Here is a 19,286-nt window from a genome sequence, read left to right on the forward strand (position 1 = left end):
TGTTGACTATGAGGGCTACTCCATTTCATCTAAGGGTTTCTTGCCTGCAGTAGTAGACATAAGGGTCATCTGAATTAAATTCACCCATTCTGGTCCATTTTAGTTCACTGTTTCCTAAAACAGCCATCTCCTGTTTGACCACTTCCAATTTACCTTGATTCATGGACCTAACTTTCCAGTTCCTATGCAGTGTTGTTCCTTACAGCATTGAACTTTACTTCCACCACCAGTCACATCCACAACTGGACGTTGTTTTTGCTTTGGCTCCAACTCTTCTTCTTTCTGGAGTTATTTCACCACTCTTCTCCAGTAGCATATTGGGTACCTATTGACCTGGGGAGTTCATCTTTTTCAGTGTCATATCTTTTTGCCTTTTCATACTGTTCATGGGGTTCTCAAGACAAGAATAGTAAGTGCTTTGCCATTCCCTTCTCTAGTAGACTGCGTTTTGTCAGAACTCTCCACCATGACCTGTCTGTCTTGGGTGACCCTACATGGCATGGCACATAGTTTCATTGAGTTAGACAAGGCTGTGATCCATGTGCCTCCTGAGAAATCTGTATGCAGGTCAAGGAGCAACAGTTAGAGCTATACATAGAACAACAGACTGATTTCAAATTGGGAAAGGAGTACATGAAGGCTGTACATTGTCACCCTGCTTATTAACTTATATACAGAGTACATCATGCGAAATGCTGGGCTGGATGAAGCACAAGCTGTAATCAAGACTGCTGAGAGAAATAGCAATAGCCTCAGACATGCAGATGACACCACCCTTATAGCAGAAGACAAAGAGGAGCTAAAGAGCCTCTTGATGAAAGTGAAAGAGGAGAGTGATAAAGCTGGCTTAAAACTCAACATTCAAAAAATGAAGATCATGGCATCCGGTCTCATCACTTCATGGCAAAAAGATGGGGAGACAATGGAAACAGTGTTAGACTTTATTTTCTTGGGCTCCAAAATCACTGCAGATGGTGACTGCAGCCATGTAATTAAAAGGTGCTTTCTCCTTGGAAGAAAAGCTATGACCAACCTAGATAGCATATTAAAAAACAGAGACATCATTTTGCTGACAAAGGTCCATCTAGTCAAAGCTATGGTTTTCCAGTAGTCATGTATGGATGTGAGAGTTGGACCATAAAGAAAACTGAGCACTGAAGAATTGATGCTTTTGAACTGTGGTGTTGGAGAAGACTCTTGAGAGTCCCTTGGACTGCAAGGAGATGAAACCAGTCAGCCATAAGGAAATCAATCTGAATATTCATTGGAAGGACTGATGCTGAAGATCCAATACTCTGGCTACTTTGAAAATACCCTTTCTTTACCATTGCACTGATACTCCTTAAATGTTTTGCTGTGTTTCTGGTACAGTCTTATGAACTGGTATTCTCTTCCTTGATCATTTCTAACCTCATACACAGAGCATTCCTGCAGTATAATTGGTTGGTGTATTAGAGATTTCATTCAAAGAGTTATTTCAGATAAGCATCTTATATTGAATCTTTTGTGCCTACTGTGCTAAATCTTTTCACAAAGATCTAATAGAAAATTTTCTTTTTCAGGTATTATTCCCCTGGATATTCAGAAACACTTCTGCAGAGAGTGGACAGCTATCAACCACTTACTAACTGAGCAAAGTTACATTTTTATGCTCACATTGACAGCAGAGTATTTGTGAATGATATTTGTTAAAGCTCTTTTTAAGTATTTGAGCTAAATACATACTAATTTAGTCAATGTGAAATACTTTTGGATAATATTTTCTAAATTTATGTTAACACTTTAAAAAACTAGTGGTTTGAATGTATGAGGAACTAGTCATGATCCTTTGCATAGGATCTGTTGGAAAGGCAAATTTAAAAAAACAATAAACGGTCTTCACAAATTTACTATTGTTCCATTAAAGACCACACATGCACACACTTCTAACTAGATATAGATGAAAGATAGTGTTCAGAAACTCTTAATTAATTTGCCAGTTCCTCATGGGCATAGGCAAGGAAGACTGGTCTTGGAAAGTCTAAAGATATCCAAGGGAAGTAGTTACAAGAGGACACAGATGACAAAGTGCGAGGCATTTGAAGATGCTGATGCTGGTTACACAAATGCATTATCTGAACACATGAACTCTATGGGTAACCTGGCAGGTTTTCCTAAAAATTTAGGAAGTTTCCTCTTCCTCCTAAGTTTTCTACCTCTCATCTTATTCTTCCCTAAACTGTTCCTGACCTTTCCTGGGACAGGACAGGGTAGAAGTCAATATTAAGCATTATACTATTGCAGACATCCCTCTCATTTTCATTGAAAGGTTTCTTCTTAGTCTAGGCCTGCGATTGAAGCAAGCAAGTAAAGTGGGTCCTCAGTATTCCCTTGTCCTAGTTTCACATTCCCAAGTTTCAAAAGTCAGATTTTCAGGGATTTAAGGAAAAATTTGAAAAGGATACCGTTCGACTCAGACTTTACATGCATTTTCACAAATGGAGCTGAAAGGAAGTTAAGAGGGAGTTGTGATAAAATTTTAAATAAAAAAAGCATTAGTATTAAACACTGGGCTGGAAGAAGCACAAGCTGGAATCAAGATTGCCAGGAGAAATATAATAACCTCAGATATGCAGATGACACCATCCTTATGACAGAAAGTGAAGAGGAACTAAAAAGCCTCTTGATGAAAGTAAAAGAGGAGAGTGAAAAGTTGGCTTAAAGCTCAACATTCAGAAAACGAAGATCATGGCATCTGGCCCCATCACTTCATGGGAAATAGATGGGGAAAAAGTGGAAACAGTGTCAGACTTTATTTTTTGGGCTCCAAAATCACTGCAGATGGTGACTGCAGCCATGAAATTAAAAGACGCTTACTCCTTGGAAGGAAAGTTATGACCAACCTAGATAGCATATTAAAAAGCAGAGATATTACTTTGCCAACAAATGCCCATCTAGTCAAGGCTATGGTTTTTCCTGTGGTCATGTATGGAAGTGAGAGTTGGACTGTAAAGAAAGCTGAGCGCCCGAAGAATTGATGCATTTGAACTGTGGTGTTGGAGAAGACTCTTGAGAGTCCCCTGGACTGCAGGGAGATCCAACCAATCCATCCTAAAGGAGATCAGTCCTGGGTGTTCACTGGAAGGACTGATGCTAAGGCTGAAACTCCAATACTTTGGCCACCTCATGTGAGATGTTGACTCATTGGAAAAGACCCTGATGCTGGGAGGGATTGTGGGCAGGAGAAAGGGACGACAGAGGATGAGATGGATGGCATCACCGACTTGGTACACATGAGTTTGAGTAAACTCCGGAAGGTGGTGATGGACAGGAGGCCTGGCATGCTGGATTCATGGAGTCGTAGAGTCGGTCGTGACTGAGTGACTGAACTGAACTGATTGTCCTTTTTATTTTTCCTGAGTGGTGTTTCTAACCTTGGGGAATATATGATTGGATTCAGGAGTCTTGGTTAGTTGGCATGTGTGTCTTTTTTTTTTTTTCATTTAAAGGAACATTCCTGACAGTGATCTACCCTGGAGGCCTGAATAGGAAGTAAGTGATAACCAGAGAGCCCCTTGGACATAGTTTCCAATCAGGTTAGCCTTCAGGTTTCCTAATTGGACTCTTTTTTTCCCTCTCAAAAGAAACCTATCCATTTATTTTTGATATTTTCCAGATTAATCTCTGTCATCATTTTCCAATAATATGTACCTTTGTTGTATCTTTTAAAATTTCATCATACCCAAGACAATCCCATTTCTTTTTGCCTTGTATCAGTCTAGCAAGTGTTATGGGAATGGTGAAATTCTCATTATGTATTTCTTGCTATTATATTTTATGTTTGAAAATTTTCACTTCTTACATCATTTCATACTTACCAAATGGTTTTAAACTAAGGAAAACAAAACATTTAATGGAGTTTGAATGGGTGCTTCAAGGTAATCATATGCAATTTGGAAAATGTATGCTATGAAATGTTTCTTGGCTTAAAGCAAAATGAAGCTTTCTTTATTCTTTGAAAAGTCTATTAAGAGATTAAAAAAATTTTTTTTCTATTTATACTAGAAGAAAAATAGCATTTGTCCTCTATTCTTTGTTATTTTCACCCCTGGTTAGAATTTTGTCAATTCCAATCCTCTGGCCTGAGCGAACCCTATCTTACTATTTCCCCTCCCTGGCCCCTGAAGTTTATCTGAAATTTTCCTGTCCTTAGGATATCTCATTTAACTTAGATGAACAGCAATTTATTTTTAGGACTTCGGGAACAGAGTGGTTGAATCTTACTGTTGATTGAACTTTATTCATTCAGTCACCTGTTGCAGAAATAGGTGCATACGTATCAGTGATGCCTGAAAGGAGACTAACATTTGGGTTCTAGTCATGTCTGTCAATTAGTAAGACTGATAATACTTGTTCAGCTGACTCAGGAGATGCTTATGAAGATAGCTTGCATTGATGCATAAAACAATTTTGTCAACTATTCCATTCTTTACAAACCAATATGTGATTTATGGACAATCTGTCAGTCAATGAGTATACCTTTTGGCCAGCAACTGGGCACACCAGGCCCCACACTCTTAGATAAGTGGAGTTAAATCAGATGATTTATGATAAAGAAAAGCTAAATTTCCTGCCCTCATGGAGTTTTCTAATATAAACACATTTGCCCAGACACAGGGATTAAAATGGATAGAAGACACTTAACACCAAACAGGCATATTTCATGCAGTATGTAAAAACAAATGACAACCTCATATTTACAACAGGAGGTTGATCTGTTTTTCTGACCTTTCCTCTCAAACTATCCCCTTAAATACAGGATTAAAGATTTGCTTGTTTCTAAACTTGATTTGAGGTCCTGCTTAACATAAACTCTGACCTTAAGTTCCTGGGTAAGGCCATCTCCAATTCAAGATGTCAAGTTTAGAAACTAACCTTGAAAGAATGAAGGATTTTTCTGTTGTGTTTTCAGATCTCCAACCCTTTCCTTAGATTCATAAACCCTGACCTTAAATTCCTGGGTAAGGCCAACTCCAGTCTAAGATGTCAAATTTAGAAACTGACCTTGAAAGCATGAAAGATTTGTTGTGTTTTCCAGTCATCTAACTTTGATTAAGTTAGGTGCTAGCAAATGGTGAGGTTTGTGTATACTATGTTTTATTTTGCTACAAAGGTCACTGTGTAGAAAAAACAGATTTGTAGCTCTTCTATTTCAGAGATTAAAAGGATTAAATGACCATCTTAATTATAACTATTGCATTTACCCATTGGTTAAGGCATTTTGGACTTTTTTTTAGGATCAAACTGGCTTTTAATTATTTTTTTAATTGTTTAGTTGATTTGCAATGTTATAATAGCTTCAGGTGTACAACATGGTGATTCAATAATTTATACTGCATTTAAAGTTATTATAAAATACTAGCTGTATTTCCTGTGCTGTTTAATGTACCCTTTTATACATAGTAATTTGTGCCTCTTAATTCCCTACCCCTAACTTGCCCTTTCGCCTTTCCCTCTTCCCACTGGTAACCACGGTATCTGTGTCTGTTTCTGTTTCATTATATTCATTTCTGTATTTTTTATATTCCACATACAAGTGAGATCATGCAGTGTTTGTCTTTGTCTGACTTAGTTCATGTAGCATAATTCCTTCCCAAATCCATCCATGTTGTTACATCAACTATTAGTTTCTTTTACCTTGTTTTGTCACTGACAACTGTAAGGAGAGAAGAGGAGGAATTTGGATCATTAATTTGTAGCATGTCTTACTGACAGTTAAATACAGTGGTTTGTTCTGTTTTCTGAAGGTTATTTAATTAAATTCATGACCTAGGAAGCTAACTAGCCCCACATCTAAAATAATTGCTTCTCTGTTGGTGAGATGTAAAGCCAGGATTGATTTTCTCCTGGCTGATCGCTCTCCTTTCTGAGTCATGAATGTCATCTCCACTCTCCTCCCCACATAATTTGATCTCTGTATTTGATCACTATTTAGTATACACTTCACTAAACAGATGTCTGAGTAATTAAAATCCCACATGGGCACACTCATCAGTGAGCTACATCTATTTAACAGTCAGCCGAGAAACTTCTCACCCTCAGCTCTTCTCTCATCCTGGTGTCATCTGTCACTGGCCTTTAGCAGGCTTTAAATATTAGAGTTCAAACCTGGCTATGTTTGTTTTCCTGTATTCATAGAATCTCTCCTTTCATTCTCATCTTGCATTTTCCCCACAGGTCCCTGATCTCTTTCTCCTTCAACTCAACTGGAGTTTATGTCCAGTTTTCTACCAGCATTCAAATTCTCATTGGATGAGTCATCCTATATTTCATTCATGCCAGCACCAGAAAAAAAAAAAAAATCAGAACCATGGATTAAGAATGCTTTTTATTTTTTTCCCCTGAGGCATAGCCAAATATTTCAGTCTGAACAATCCCCCCACTTTTTTTTTTTTTTTTACACTATTTGAGATCAAATCCTGGAAACCTGTTTGGAGGCTACAGGTCACTGAAGGATTTTGATGGCCAAGAATTATAGAAGGAAAGAATGTGGGTTTGGAGCAGAAAAGGGAAGCTAGGAAGGACTTACTACATGAAATTTACTCACTTTTGAGAGAGGATTTAGAGAGAACTTTATTGATGAAAATGTTTATACTTAGGCAATATTCTTATGATAAATCTTACAATACTGATATTACATACAACTTGAGGTCAATGCTATAATTTACAGAGGTAAAGGAATTCTCTTTGCAGTTGATGATGCCCATTGATTTTAGTAAAATTTTGAAATGAGTATAGAATATATATTTTCTGATACCTATCATTTGAGATTTGAACAAAATCAGATAAATGAGTGGGCAACAGTCATACAGCAAAATAATTCTTTATTTTCCTACTTTAAAATAGAATTCCAGTGCATTTAACATGGATCATTTTTATAGACATAAGTTTATCAGAACATGGGTGACTCTTGTGAGGTTCCCTTGTATTCATGACACTGGGGAATTTATAAGGTGATCGAAAGACAAGCAACAGGTTCAGAGGTTAATTAATACAATTTTAGTTCTATGACAGCAAATTCTGAAAGTATTTGTATAAACCTTATTACCATGATTGTATTTTAATACTACGTGAAACTCCTCTTTTGCTTGGAGCTTCTTGTTGGTTGTTTGGACATAACTCCTAGCCTTGCTGTCTAAACAAAGGTCAGGTAAATAAACAGAGACATAAATTAATAACAGGATTCTTGGACAAATAGTGACATGGACCAGGAGCTAGTATTTCAGGAAGGTAAACGAGTTCAACATGATGAGAACGCTTGTGGGCATGATTTCTTTCACCATTTATCATCCAGCATCACTACAGGCCCAATGGCTCCTGAGCTAGAACAATTTTCATTCTTCCAGTGCTCAGGGTAACATCCCCTTGCCTGTTCCCCAGCTCCCTTCCCCTCCATGCAGCATGTGTTTCATCTATTTAAAGTTCAGGGCACTTTTTTTCTCTTATCCAAGCTTTGTAAGTCTTGTTTTCCCTCCAGTCATTCCTTATCACAGGTCCATCCATGCTCTGCTGTCAGTTTTTTTCAGATCATTAAAATAAAAGGAAAAGATGACTTAACTCCAGTAACCCATTTCTGGCTTCCCACTGCCTTAGTGTAAATCAGGGAGAATCTTTCCTGACCTTCTTACCATGTTGTAAGGGTCAGATGTGCTCTGGATACAAGGGCTTTATACATGGTTGCTTGTGGCCAAGGGGCTTGGGCTCCAGCCCCACCTGCCTGACTGAGATACAGTTTCAACCACTCCCTTGCTGTGTGAGCTTCAACAAGCTGCTTACTTCTTCTGTGCCTCAGTTTCCTAAGTGGAAAATGGAAATCATAAAAGTACGTAAGTCCTGGGGTTGTTTGCTGATGGTTACATGAGACAATTCATGCGTATTATGAAGTCAGTACATGCTCAAAACAGTCCCTGTTTTGAGCCCCCAGCAGGTGTTAGCACAAGTGCAGACATCTGTGAACTTCCTCCCAGCCTCCCCTCTTCAGTGGGGCCTCTCGGACCTGTCCTTGTTCAGGTACTGCCGAAAGCTGGGCTGTATCCCTTGGGTGTGGTCTGTGAGCTAAAGATGGGGCAGGATGTAAGAATCCTGGCTAAGCACACACCTTTGTGGATTGACAGGCCTCTCTTTCTCCAAATTGTGTTCACTGGGCAGAGCTTCTCCTCTAATGACATGTTTACGTTGATACTTCAGTTTGCTGCCTTTTTAAAGCCACAGAGATACATCTTTCCTAACCTGGAAAATGGAGATAGTAAGAATATCTACCCCTAGATTTGCAATGAGAGAAGTCAAGTGAACCCTGTAGGAGGAGACAGGGAAGTACAGTATTCTAGGGTTTGCTTTTGAAAAAGAACTGGAAAAAAAGTTATCATGTAATTCAAATATCATCACTTTGTACACATGAAGTAAGGTGGAAACAAATCAGAATATATCAAAAGCAAAACCTTGCATTCTAAAAATGGGACAAATGATTCTTCCAAATGAACTCTCTTCTTCAAAGTGGTTTCCTCTGAATTCATAAGACATAACCCATAATACAAGGATGCTGTTTTTGCCCCAAAGGTATTGGGATTTTTTCTTTGAAAAGGCTTTTAAGTACCGTGGTGCAAATACTAACTCTACATTTTATATTTATGACAAATATCTTTCTACTTCTCAACTTTTTATTTCTTGTTATTTTTGACTTCTTGTTGTTCAGTCACTAAGTCATGCCTGACTCCTTGTGACCCCATGGACCCCATGGGCTGCAGCACACCAGGCTTCTCTGTCCTCCACTGTCTCTCAGAGTTTCCTCAAATTCATGTCCATTTAGTGATACTATCTAACCATCTCATCCAAAAATGTCCCTCTCATTTTTGACATACAGATGTTCTAAATGTTTATGCAGATACATCTATGTATCTTCCATTATTTTGCATTTTTCCCACTCAAAATTCCTTATTTAAGGGACTCATTTATATTTTCTTTTAATATTTCATGTTTGCCTCTTTAATCCACTTGGGATGTATTTCAGTAAATTGTATGAAGTGAGCATCTAATGGACTAAATTACTGGCCAGTTTTGAATACTCTATGTCCTCCTCATTGGTGATGCTTCATTTATGGACATATTAAATTTTCTTTCAGGACTTTTTCTGAAACATTCATCTATTTGTCAAGCTTTTCTCAGTCATTCAAAATCGCTGTAATTACTTTGGCTTTATAATTTGCATTAACATCTGGTACAGTGAATCTCCTATTATTATTCTTTCTTTTCAAAAGTATTCTGGCTTTGATTCTGTTTTTTCTTCCAAATAGCAATTTTTTTTTCATTAAAAAACAATCTTACTGGAATTTGGTTAAAGTCACAAATAAAGGAATAGATACATTTACCTAGAAGCATATCAGATTTCTCAATCTATTTACATCTTTTGCTTTCATGCTTCTTTCTTTCTTTCCATCAGTAAGTCCCTTCCAGGTGCTGCCAATATATTTATATGTTAATAGAATCTTTTAAAAATATATATTTCCCAACAGGTTATTACTGGATCTGGAAAGGTTACTGGTTTTTAATAGTCATTTTAAATAGCTTTTTAATCATGTCTCTTGAGTTTTCTAGGCAAAACATCCGCAAATAAAGGTAAATTTTCTTCTGCCTTCAGTATTTTACCTGTTATTTGTTTCTTGTCAGAATTATTTCGGCATAACTTTAAAGGATAGAGTTGATAGTGAGCATCTTTATACCTGATTTTAAGGAGAATGCCTCTCCTGTCATATCACTGGATATGGAAATTTGAAAAAACACCCCAAAGAAGATTGAATAGTAAAAAGAACTCTCATTGCCCATTACCTAGCTTCAACAATTATCAATATTTTGGCAAATATTTGATTATAAATTAATCCAGACTTTTTAGATGCTAATTTGAAAATATCTATTCAGAAATGGATCCAGCAATTACATTGCTAGGCATTAATCCTAGTACACCAGTACCAATAAGCAAAGATATGCAAGGATGCTAATGTAACTGTATAGAATTGCAGAAAACTAGAAAATATTTCCCAATAGGTGAATGAAAAATAATGGCACATTCATATATGTAAACTGTTCTATAATTCATGTATATTCAAATAATAAACTATGAAAAAATTTTGCACATCTATGTGCTGATATGGGAGGATGTCCAAGATACCGTATATAATGAAAAAATCAAGTGCTGAATAATCTGTATTCTATTAATATTTTTTTTCAAAAGGCAGTAGTCACATACTTAAAAAACATTTTTTTTTGGCTATCTTGTGCAGCATGTGGGATCTTAGTTCCCTACTGCTGCTGCTGCTAAGTCACTTCAGTCATGTTTGACTCTGTGCTACCCCAGAGATGGCAGCCCAATCAGGCTTCCCAATCCCTGGGATTCTCCAGGGAAGAACACTGGAGTGGGTTGCCATTTCCTTCTCCAATGCATGAAAGTGAAAAGTGAAAGTGAAGTCACTCAGTCGTGTCCGACTGTTTGCAACCCCATGGACTACAGCCTACCAGGCTCCCCCGTCCATGGGATTTTCCAGGCAAGAGTACTGGAGTGGGGTGCCAACTAGCTTCCCCTGTATTTAAAGCTCGGAGGCTTAACCACTGGACTGGCAGGGAAGTCTTAGTCATATGCTTTTATGGCAAGAATACTGGAGTTGGTTGCCATTTCCTTCTCCAGGGGATCTTCCAAACCCAGGGATTGAACCTGCGTTTCCTGCATTGGCAGGCGGGTTCTTTACCACTGAGCCACCTGAGAAGCCCCATTATTTTTATAAAACCTTATTAAAGATATGATGTTTGCTATTGGTTTAATATTTACTAAGAGATTTCTAAAAATTTAGTTGTTTTCATGAGGTTTAGGTGTTAGATATTTATCATCTATTGAGATAAGGTTTTGTCTTATATGGCCTAAATGTATGATTTGTTATTTCAAATATTTTCCTATTATTAAAATACTCTGGCATTTCTAGGACAAAATCTTCCTGATCTTATTAAAAATTACTTGTTTCATTGAAAATAACTTGCTGATGTTTCTGGGGGGAACTCTGGCATTTGATTTCTTATGTGAGTTTATATTTTTGACTATTCTTTTTTGTACTCTTGATAGGTTTTATAGTTATATTTGCTTCATAAAATGAATTACATTTTAATATATTTATATATTCAGAAAGGGAATTATATGTCTTTCAAAATTTGCAAGAATTTGCTTATCTCTAAGATGAGCCTTTTTTGACTTCTCTGGTTTTGATCTACTTTTTCTAACTTACTGATAAAATTTAGGTGACATATATTTTTTCTGAAAAAAGTATTGGAATATAGCTAACTATATACATAGCATTCTCAGATAATTTTTTTTAAAAACTCAAACTTCTCTGTATCTATTGTCTCTGTTCCCCTTTATAATTTTACTTATATTTTCTTTATTTAATTAGAGTTGCCAGATATTCCTCTACTTTCTTCCTAGTTTTTCCAAATATTTACTTTTGGAATTGATCAATAATTGTGGTTTGTTTTCTCATTTATTAATTTCTGCTTCAATCTTTCCTTAATTCTTTTCTCAGAGTTTAATTTTTTTAAGTATTACTTCACTTATTTTTATTCTTTCACATTCATTGTTCTCCTGCTAATCAATGTTCCTAAACTTGGTCTGGTTTCAAATGACTCTGGGGTATTTCTAAAAATTAAATACACTCTCAAAAGAGAAAGATTTGCTATTCCTGATGATGTCATTTAAAAGAATGTGACTCAGTGTCTTATAGAACTCTAAAGAATTCTAAAAATGTTTAGTGACAAGTGCAGCAAGCTTATGACCTATTCTGAGAGGGCCAAAATATATAAAACCTATACATTTTCTAGAATGTTATCTGCCTTCATGTATTTGGAAAGAATCAAGGGCTAGGAGTTAAAGAGAAAGTCTCACAGTTGCCTAATGGGATGTCCTCTAATATCACATGTCTATAAATCGATATTTTAAAATGCTTTTTCTTTATGTGAAAATGCATTTAAATACATTTTGAACACAGCCTGGCTTCATGATTGCTTGTGATTGAAATTAACCCTAGATAAAACATTTTTCAAAGGCAAAGATGAAAAATTGTTCATTTGATAGGATGACAAAGTTTTCCCTGCAAAAATCAATGATACAGATAAGAGAGAACATGTTTTTAAAAATAATTTTTACATGCTATGAAACACCAGATTATACACAATAAAAATGTCTTTAGTAAAAAAAAAATTTGCTGATAGGTAGATTTGCAGGTGTGACCTTTGCCATCATATGTAGATCATCATCAGATCCACGTGTTTGTAGAATTATGTAACAGTGTTTAAGTGGCCAGGAAAGGGAGGGTTTTGTGGTCAAGAAAGTGGAAATGTCCTATTTAACATTTGACCCTGGCCAGTCTCATCTCAAATTACTGTTGCTCAAGTTACAGATGGTTAGCAAGCCAAGTGGGAGGCAAGAGAAAGGGCTGACAAACCTACAGTTAACAGGAGGCCACAAAGCCAGCGGCCTCAAGTCTTCCATATTTAAAGCAGTGCAAAGAAAAAAATTGTCTTGCGCAGCATTCTGGACCAGAAGACGTTGCTGTAAATAGGTTTAACATATCCTTCCCTAATAATTAGGTTTTAGGAAAGATAGAACATAGTTTTATGAATGAACTGAAAAACATATAATTAGACCACCCTTCCCAACCGACAGCTTTATGATAATGATTGAAAAGCAGTTTTTTCCTTTTGCGTCTCAAGTTTTTAAGCTTCCAATTGTTTAAAACATACAAGTGCCTGTGCTCTAGGAATTTACTGGAGAGAAAACACCACTAGGAACTAGTAAGTGGAAAAAAAATTTTTTAATCCCTACTAACACAAAAGCAAGTATACATAAATTTATGTATTTAGTATTGGTTTCAACCGACTGCCTCGTAAAGCAGTTCAGGGCTAACAGGAGAGTACGTCAGAGTCAAAAATAATCCTAATGTTGTTTGCTATTATGGCTGTGAAAAGTTCAGTCAAGTACAGACTGAAAGCCCAAAGGATGCTAAAGGATTATCTAGAAAGCAGAGCCTCAAGCCAAGTTTAAGTGCTAAGATTTTATTAGGAGGTAAGACCCCAGGGCAGCAAGGGTGAGGGGAAAGGCAATGAAAAGCAATGCTTCACTAAGCTGAAAACAACTTGAGGAGAAAGTACAGCTTCCAGACAGCCACACTGGGACCTGCTGCCTATGGAGAAAACAGGAGACGTACTTATTTCTTGCTCTCTGCCCTCTGTTGTAAGTTTCTCTCACAGGTCCAGGCAATTGCCAGAGACAAGAATAGGCTGAACCTCTATTTTTTTCCGCCGAGTCTGGGGCTGGTGGGAGGAGCCAGGGCCCCTCTGCACTAAGCTAGAGGCTAAGATGAGAGAGGGGGTGCAACTGAGCAGACCCGGGAGGTGCACAAGCTGGGTCTGGCACAGCGCATCCTTTTAGGACCTGAGCTATTCCTAGTGCTGGTGTTCACTGATTCATAGGGGAGGAGGAGCCACTCAATTCAGAGATCGCACAGATAGCGCTCAGATTGTGTAAATGCAATTATTTTCCATCAAACTGTCTCATGTTCCTCACTACGCTTACTCACTGCTTTAACTCTTCCCCTCCCAAGAGTTTTTGAGGTGTAATTTAAATCCGATTCTTTACCGTCTGAGCCACTAGGGAAGCCCAAGAATACTGGAGTGGGTAGCCTATCCCTCCTCCAGGACATCTTCCCGACCCCAAAATCGAACGGGGGTCTCCTGAATCGCAGGCGGATTCTTTACCAGCTGAGCTACCAGGGAAGCCCAATTTGAATATAACAAAACCCTCCCGTTTGAAGACTACAAAGCCTTAGATTTTGGCAACTGCACACATCCTGTAACATCCAGTTCTATCAAGGCGTGGAATCGTACCATCGCCCCCAAAGTTCCCTCCTGCTCCCCTGCCTCCCATCCTCTCGCCTCTTTCATCTCTCTCCAGGCAACGGCTTTCCACACCAGTTTTGCTTCTTCTAGAATTTCAGATAAACGCAATCGGATAGACTGAGGTCTTTCGGGTTTACTCCCCTATCCCTACCTGTACCAAGCAATTATTATTATTTTTTTTAGATCCATCTTTGTTGCTGCCCGTATTGATAACTGGATGCATTTTTACGCTTCGCTGTTTTGGAGAACTTCCTCTGTGTGCTAAACGTCGGGCACTTTACCTGCTTTCGCCGTTTGGAACCCTCACAACTACCCTGCTTTACAGCAGAGTAACCCGAGGCTAAGGGCGCCCGGCTGGGGAGCTTGGGAAGGAGGCGCGGGGCCGACACCGGCTAGGCAGATTATTACGCTTGCCCCGGGCGGGAGCCCGATCTGCGGCACCTGCGGCTGGAGAGGGGAACAGTGGGTCTGGCCGTGTACAGCCGCGGGCCAGACAAACGCCCCGGGACGGAGGCCTTGCCGGGCCGCCCGCGAAGCCAGAGCCATGGAGGGTACTCCATCCTACCGTACCCGGACCGCCGGCCTCCAGGGTTGCGTGCTCTGGCCACGAGTAGGGGCGGAGCCGCGGACTGGCGGCACGCAAGGGCGCGGAGGAGCCGCGTTTCCGCGGACGCGTCACGTTGCCGGGCGTTTCACCGCGCGCCGTTTCCCTCCGCGCGGACGGCGCTACTTCCCGCGGGGCCCAAGGACCCCAGTCGTCGGTGAGGGGAGCGTGCAATTGGCTGCGGCGGCGTTGCCGCTGCAGAGGAACTAGCGAGAAGAGTGGGGCCAAGTCGCTTTCACCTCCTCCGCGGCCGCCTCTCTATGGTAGTCCGCGGAGGCCTGATTTGATGGACCCGGTGGAAACAAAGATGCCGGTGCTGTGCCCTCCGGCTAGGCGCGGCCTGGTCGCAGCTATTGTCTGGCTGCCTGTCGGGAAGCAGCAGCTCTATTTTTCTTTTGCCGAACTTGGTGTTTCGCGGCTGCGGAGGGACTGACGAGGAGCCTTTGTCTGCGGGAGAAGAGCTGTGGCGAAGCGGCTCTTACTGAATGGCCACCGGGGCGCTCTCTGCGGGCTCCGCTGGCGATGTTTTCCTTGTCATTTAAACCCGGGAAAATCTGCTTTTCCTCTCCTGACGTTTTCATTCTAATTGGAGTCTTGGCGTCTGAGTCGTAGAGGACTACCCTCTATCTCCTTTAGCGAATCCGAAATTTGAGGGGCCGAGTTCTCTTCGGACCCTTAGCACATCTTTTCCTCCCTCAGAAAGAGTTGAATTGGAAAACCGTGGAGGTGGGCGAGGCTCACACAGACTCAGCCCTGAGATTTGTTTTGCTGAATCCACGCTGATGCCTCAGACGTAGGCATGGGGAGGGGGTTTAAGGTTCTTTGGGGACCCCATTATTCTATGACTGCTTAGTGGATATCCAGAGAACCTGCCCGATCAGAGAAGGTGGAGGCTGCCAAACCTCAGAAAGGGGCTTCCAGTCCGCTGCAAAGGCGTCTGTTGGTTTGTTACACGACGGCCTCGGTGACAAAAGAGGGGAGGAGGGTGTTTTTTGAGAGCATTGCTGATCTCCTGTTTCCGTTCGTAGCATTTCTTACCACCTGCTAGATGTTGCATATTTTATATATTTATTGTTTGACTTCTCTTCCCCCACTTGATCTAACCCTGAGTGAGCAGGGAAAGGTTGTTCACTGTGGTTGCCTGGCGCCTAGCACAGTGCCTGGTGAAGTACTGGGGGCTTCGTAAATATTTACTGACTGAATGGAAAACACATGGCAAATTCTTTAAAGGAATCGTGAGAGAAGCACAAAACCGAAAGCCATGTGACACCGGGAAATTGATCTCAAACCCGCTCTTTTTATTTCAGAGCAGTGTTCAGAGCAGTGATCGGTAAGGAATGGCCAAGAGACAGTGATACTCCACATTTTGCAAAGGAGAATAGTGAAAAGAATGAGCTTTACGTCTAGGGTGCTCTCCACTTCACTCTAGGGATTAATTCTCTGAGGTGAACCCACTAAAAATCTTTGAAGAAAATTGAAACCCTTTTTCAATAGTCCTATGTGCCCCTCAGACACCTGCTCAGCCCCTTCTGGGGGTTTGGGCGGCTTGTCTGATGAGCAAGACATGGGTCTTTGGGACATTCAGAACACAAGACGGACACCAATGAGCCACAGAAATACTTTTCTGTGCTGGACCCTCTGTATCATGTATCATGTTGGAGACACATCTAGGGAGTGTTTTCACATGAAAATTAGTTTGCTAAATTCTACTACCTGAAAGCCCTTTCCTAAAGGACCCCAGGGGGTGCTGATTCATAAATGATGGATTAATTTTGAAGGAAGTGAAAGTGGGGTGCTTTGAGAGTGAACAGCCAGCTTCTCTAAAGAATTACCCTTGTAAAACATCCGTTTCTTTGAAACTTTTGTTTAGGAAACGGCCACACTTTGGCCAGGAAAGTTTATAATACCTGTCAAAGGTTGAAAAGTCCTTCACAAAAAATAAGTTTAAGATGTCATATATTAATTTCTCAGCGAGCCGGTAATCATCTCATTCTGGTATGCAGAACTGGAGGTATCATGTAAGATCATTCAACAAATATACTGTATTTATTGACATTATTCCTTGTTCTAGGTGTTGCAGATAAAGCAGTGGAAAAAAAAATTCCTCTCCTATTTTATATTGTTCTACTTCTAGACCCTTTCATCTTTTCACTACCTTTTTTTTTCTTATTTTCACCTTTCATCTGCCATCTACTTTACCACTTTTTTCAAAACGTTTCTTTGTTCTGCCCCTCACTTCATCCAAAATATGAACATACAAAAATACATGATGAAATCCGTTTTAAAAATCAAGTCCTTTTAAAAACATAGCTTTTTGCCAAAAAGAATCCATTTCTAAAATGTGCGTTTATGGCTATAATTTTTGCAAGTTTAAAAATGATTTTGCTGTTTCCTTCATTTCTCTGTTGTATAAGTGAAGATAATTACTGTTCAGTCAGCTTTCACCCTTCCATGAGAATATTTCCTTCACCCAGACTTTGCCTAAGGACACCAATCTTACAAGAAAACACAATGAAATATTATGTGGAGAATAGGATGCATGTGTGCTCAGTCATGTCTGACTCTTTGGACTGTAGCCTGCTGGGCTCCTCTGTCCATGGGATTCTCCAGGTAAGAATACTTCAGTGAGTTGCTGTTCTAGGAGATCTTCCTGACCCAGGTATCAAGCCTGTATCTCCTGCCTCTTGCATTGGCAGGCATATTCTTTACCACTGTGCCACTGTACCAATATTAACTTTTTTAAAGTAGAGGTGTTCCTTTTCCAGATTTTTAAAAAAGGAATAAACTGAATGTTGGCTTAGAGATTTGGAAGAGAAATGTACAAGAAGATTCTAGTGCACAACACAGTAGCAGAAGGACTTTTCTTAGTTGTACTACCTAGTCTTTCACCATTTTTCTCTAATTTTTTTCCCTTTCATTCAGTCCAAAATTGCTCACTGGCCCAAATGTTCCTTGAAGATTATGGCTTAACTACAGCACTCCCCTTTCCCCATTTAAATATGTTATGTTTCAAACTTGCTTACACATTCTTCTGAATAATCCCTATATTCCTGCTAATTCCCTTCAGCCTGAACCGAGGAAGCAGACAGCCTCTCTGTCCTCCCTCCCCTCCCCTCCTCCAGCCCTACTCCCAACCCCCAGTTGCTCAAACCTAGGAATTAGAGATGAATTTCCCAACATGCTAGTGATTCTCAACCTTGGTTGGCATATTAGAATCACCCGGGGGGACTTTTAAAAAAATACTGGTTTCATGGGCCTACCCCTGACCTTAGAATCTGTGGATTTAGAGTTCCAGCATTGGTGTTTTTGTAAAGCTCTCAGGAGATTCTAATGAAAGGTAGTTTCAGAAACAGTGCAGTGGGCAGCTCAAGTATCTGTTTAGGGCAGTGATTCTCAAACTTCAGGGCTTCAGAATCACCTGAAAGGGCTTATTATAATACAGATTGCTAGGTTCTAGCAATCAGAGGTTCTGATTCAGTAAATTAGGGGTGGGACCAGAGAATTAGCATTTCTGACAAGTTCTCGGAGGATGGTGCTGCTGCTGGTTTAGGATTACACTTTGGGAGCCACTGTCCTAGGACACCCGGATAAATGGACACCAAGAAAAAAATGAGAGGGGTTGGGGGGAACCCAGAAAGATTCATATTTCAAACAAAGCTTCTAAGTAACTCTCATGGTACAAATCAGAAACTTTGAGCTTCCTTACCTTTGCCAACAAAGGTCTATCTAGTCAAGGCTTATGATTTTTCCAGTAGTCATGTATGGATGTGAGAGTTGGACTATAAAGGAAGCTGAGCACCAGAGAATTGATGCTTTTGAACTGTGGTGTTGGAGAAGACTCTTGAGAGTCCCTTGGACTGCAAGGAGATCCAACCAGTCCATCCCAAAGGAAATCAGTCCTGAATATTTATTGGAAGGACTGATGTTGAAGCTGAAACTCCAATACTTTGGCCACCTCATGCGAAGAGCTGACTCACTTGAAAAGACCCTGATACTGGGAAAGATTGAAGGCAGGAAGAGAAGGGGATGACAGAGGATGAGACAGTTGGATGTCATCACTGACTCAATGGACATGAGTTTGGGTAGGCTCCGGGAGCTGGTGATGGACAGGGAGGCCTGGCATGCTGCAGTCCTTGGGGTCGCAGAGTCGGACACGACTGAGCGACTGAACTGAACCTTTATTTTATGGCTAGTTTGATTCTTGTTTTAGACTTGTGTTTAGGGAGATAGGACTCCCATAATTCTTTTACTGCTAAAGGTGATTTTTAAAAGTCTTAAGCCCTATAGTTAAGTATCCCACAAGCCAATGCATCTCTTCACGTAAACTGCAGCTTTCACCTTTCTGTTAGAATGTTCCCTTCACTAGATTTTCCCTGACCATAACGGGTCATAGTAGCCCACCACAGAATATTTATGGAGAGTAGCAAAGCAAAATATTAATACACATATATTGCTCACATCTCCCAATAAAAAGCTCTAAGGCAGAAATAGTGTTTATCTTGTCTTCCAGGTGATGGGTGAATGTATCTTGCGTGTTGAGCACTGTGACAGAGAACTTGACCCATGGAGGGCATACAAATAAGATTGCAAGAAGACCTGTCAGAGTTATGGAAATGAAAGGTACTTTTGCTCTTGAATAACTTTTCCATATGTTTTTGCAGTTTATCTTTTCCCTAGCAGCACATGAGATTTTCTACTTTATATTTAGAAAATC

The 19,286-nt window shown here is 39.8% G+C and overlaps 1 protein-coding gene across 6 annotated transcripts in view; it reads left to right on the forward strand.

The window, feature by feature from the left end:
* SPAG6 (sperm associated antigen 6) overlaps positions 1-19,286 on the forward strand; it is a 111,131-nt gene that overhangs the window by 57,735 nt on the left and 34,110 nt on the right. For 3 of the 6 annotated variants that reach the window (XM_060397326.1, XM_004014220.6, XM_042230509.2), the window contains exon 11: positions 1,563-19,192. In XM_060397326.1, the coding sequence (XP_060253309.1) occupies positions 1,563-1,632 (70 nt within the window). In that variant the 3' untranslated portion in view covers positions 1,633-19,192. The remainder of the gene's footprint in view (positions 1-1,562; positions 19,193-19,286) is intronic. The other 3 variants (XM_060397327.1, XM_060397328.1, XM_060397329.1) reach the window with 2 other exon arrangements.

The sequence above is a fragment of the Ovis aries genome, chromosome 13, assembly GCF_016772045.2.
Source record: "Ovis aries strain OAR_USU_Benz2616 breed Rambouillet chromosome 13, ARS-UI_Ramb_v3.0, whole genome shotgun sequence".
Classification (NCBI taxonomy): Eukaryota; Metazoa; Chordata; class Mammalia; order Artiodactyla; family Bovidae; genus Ovis; species Ovis aries.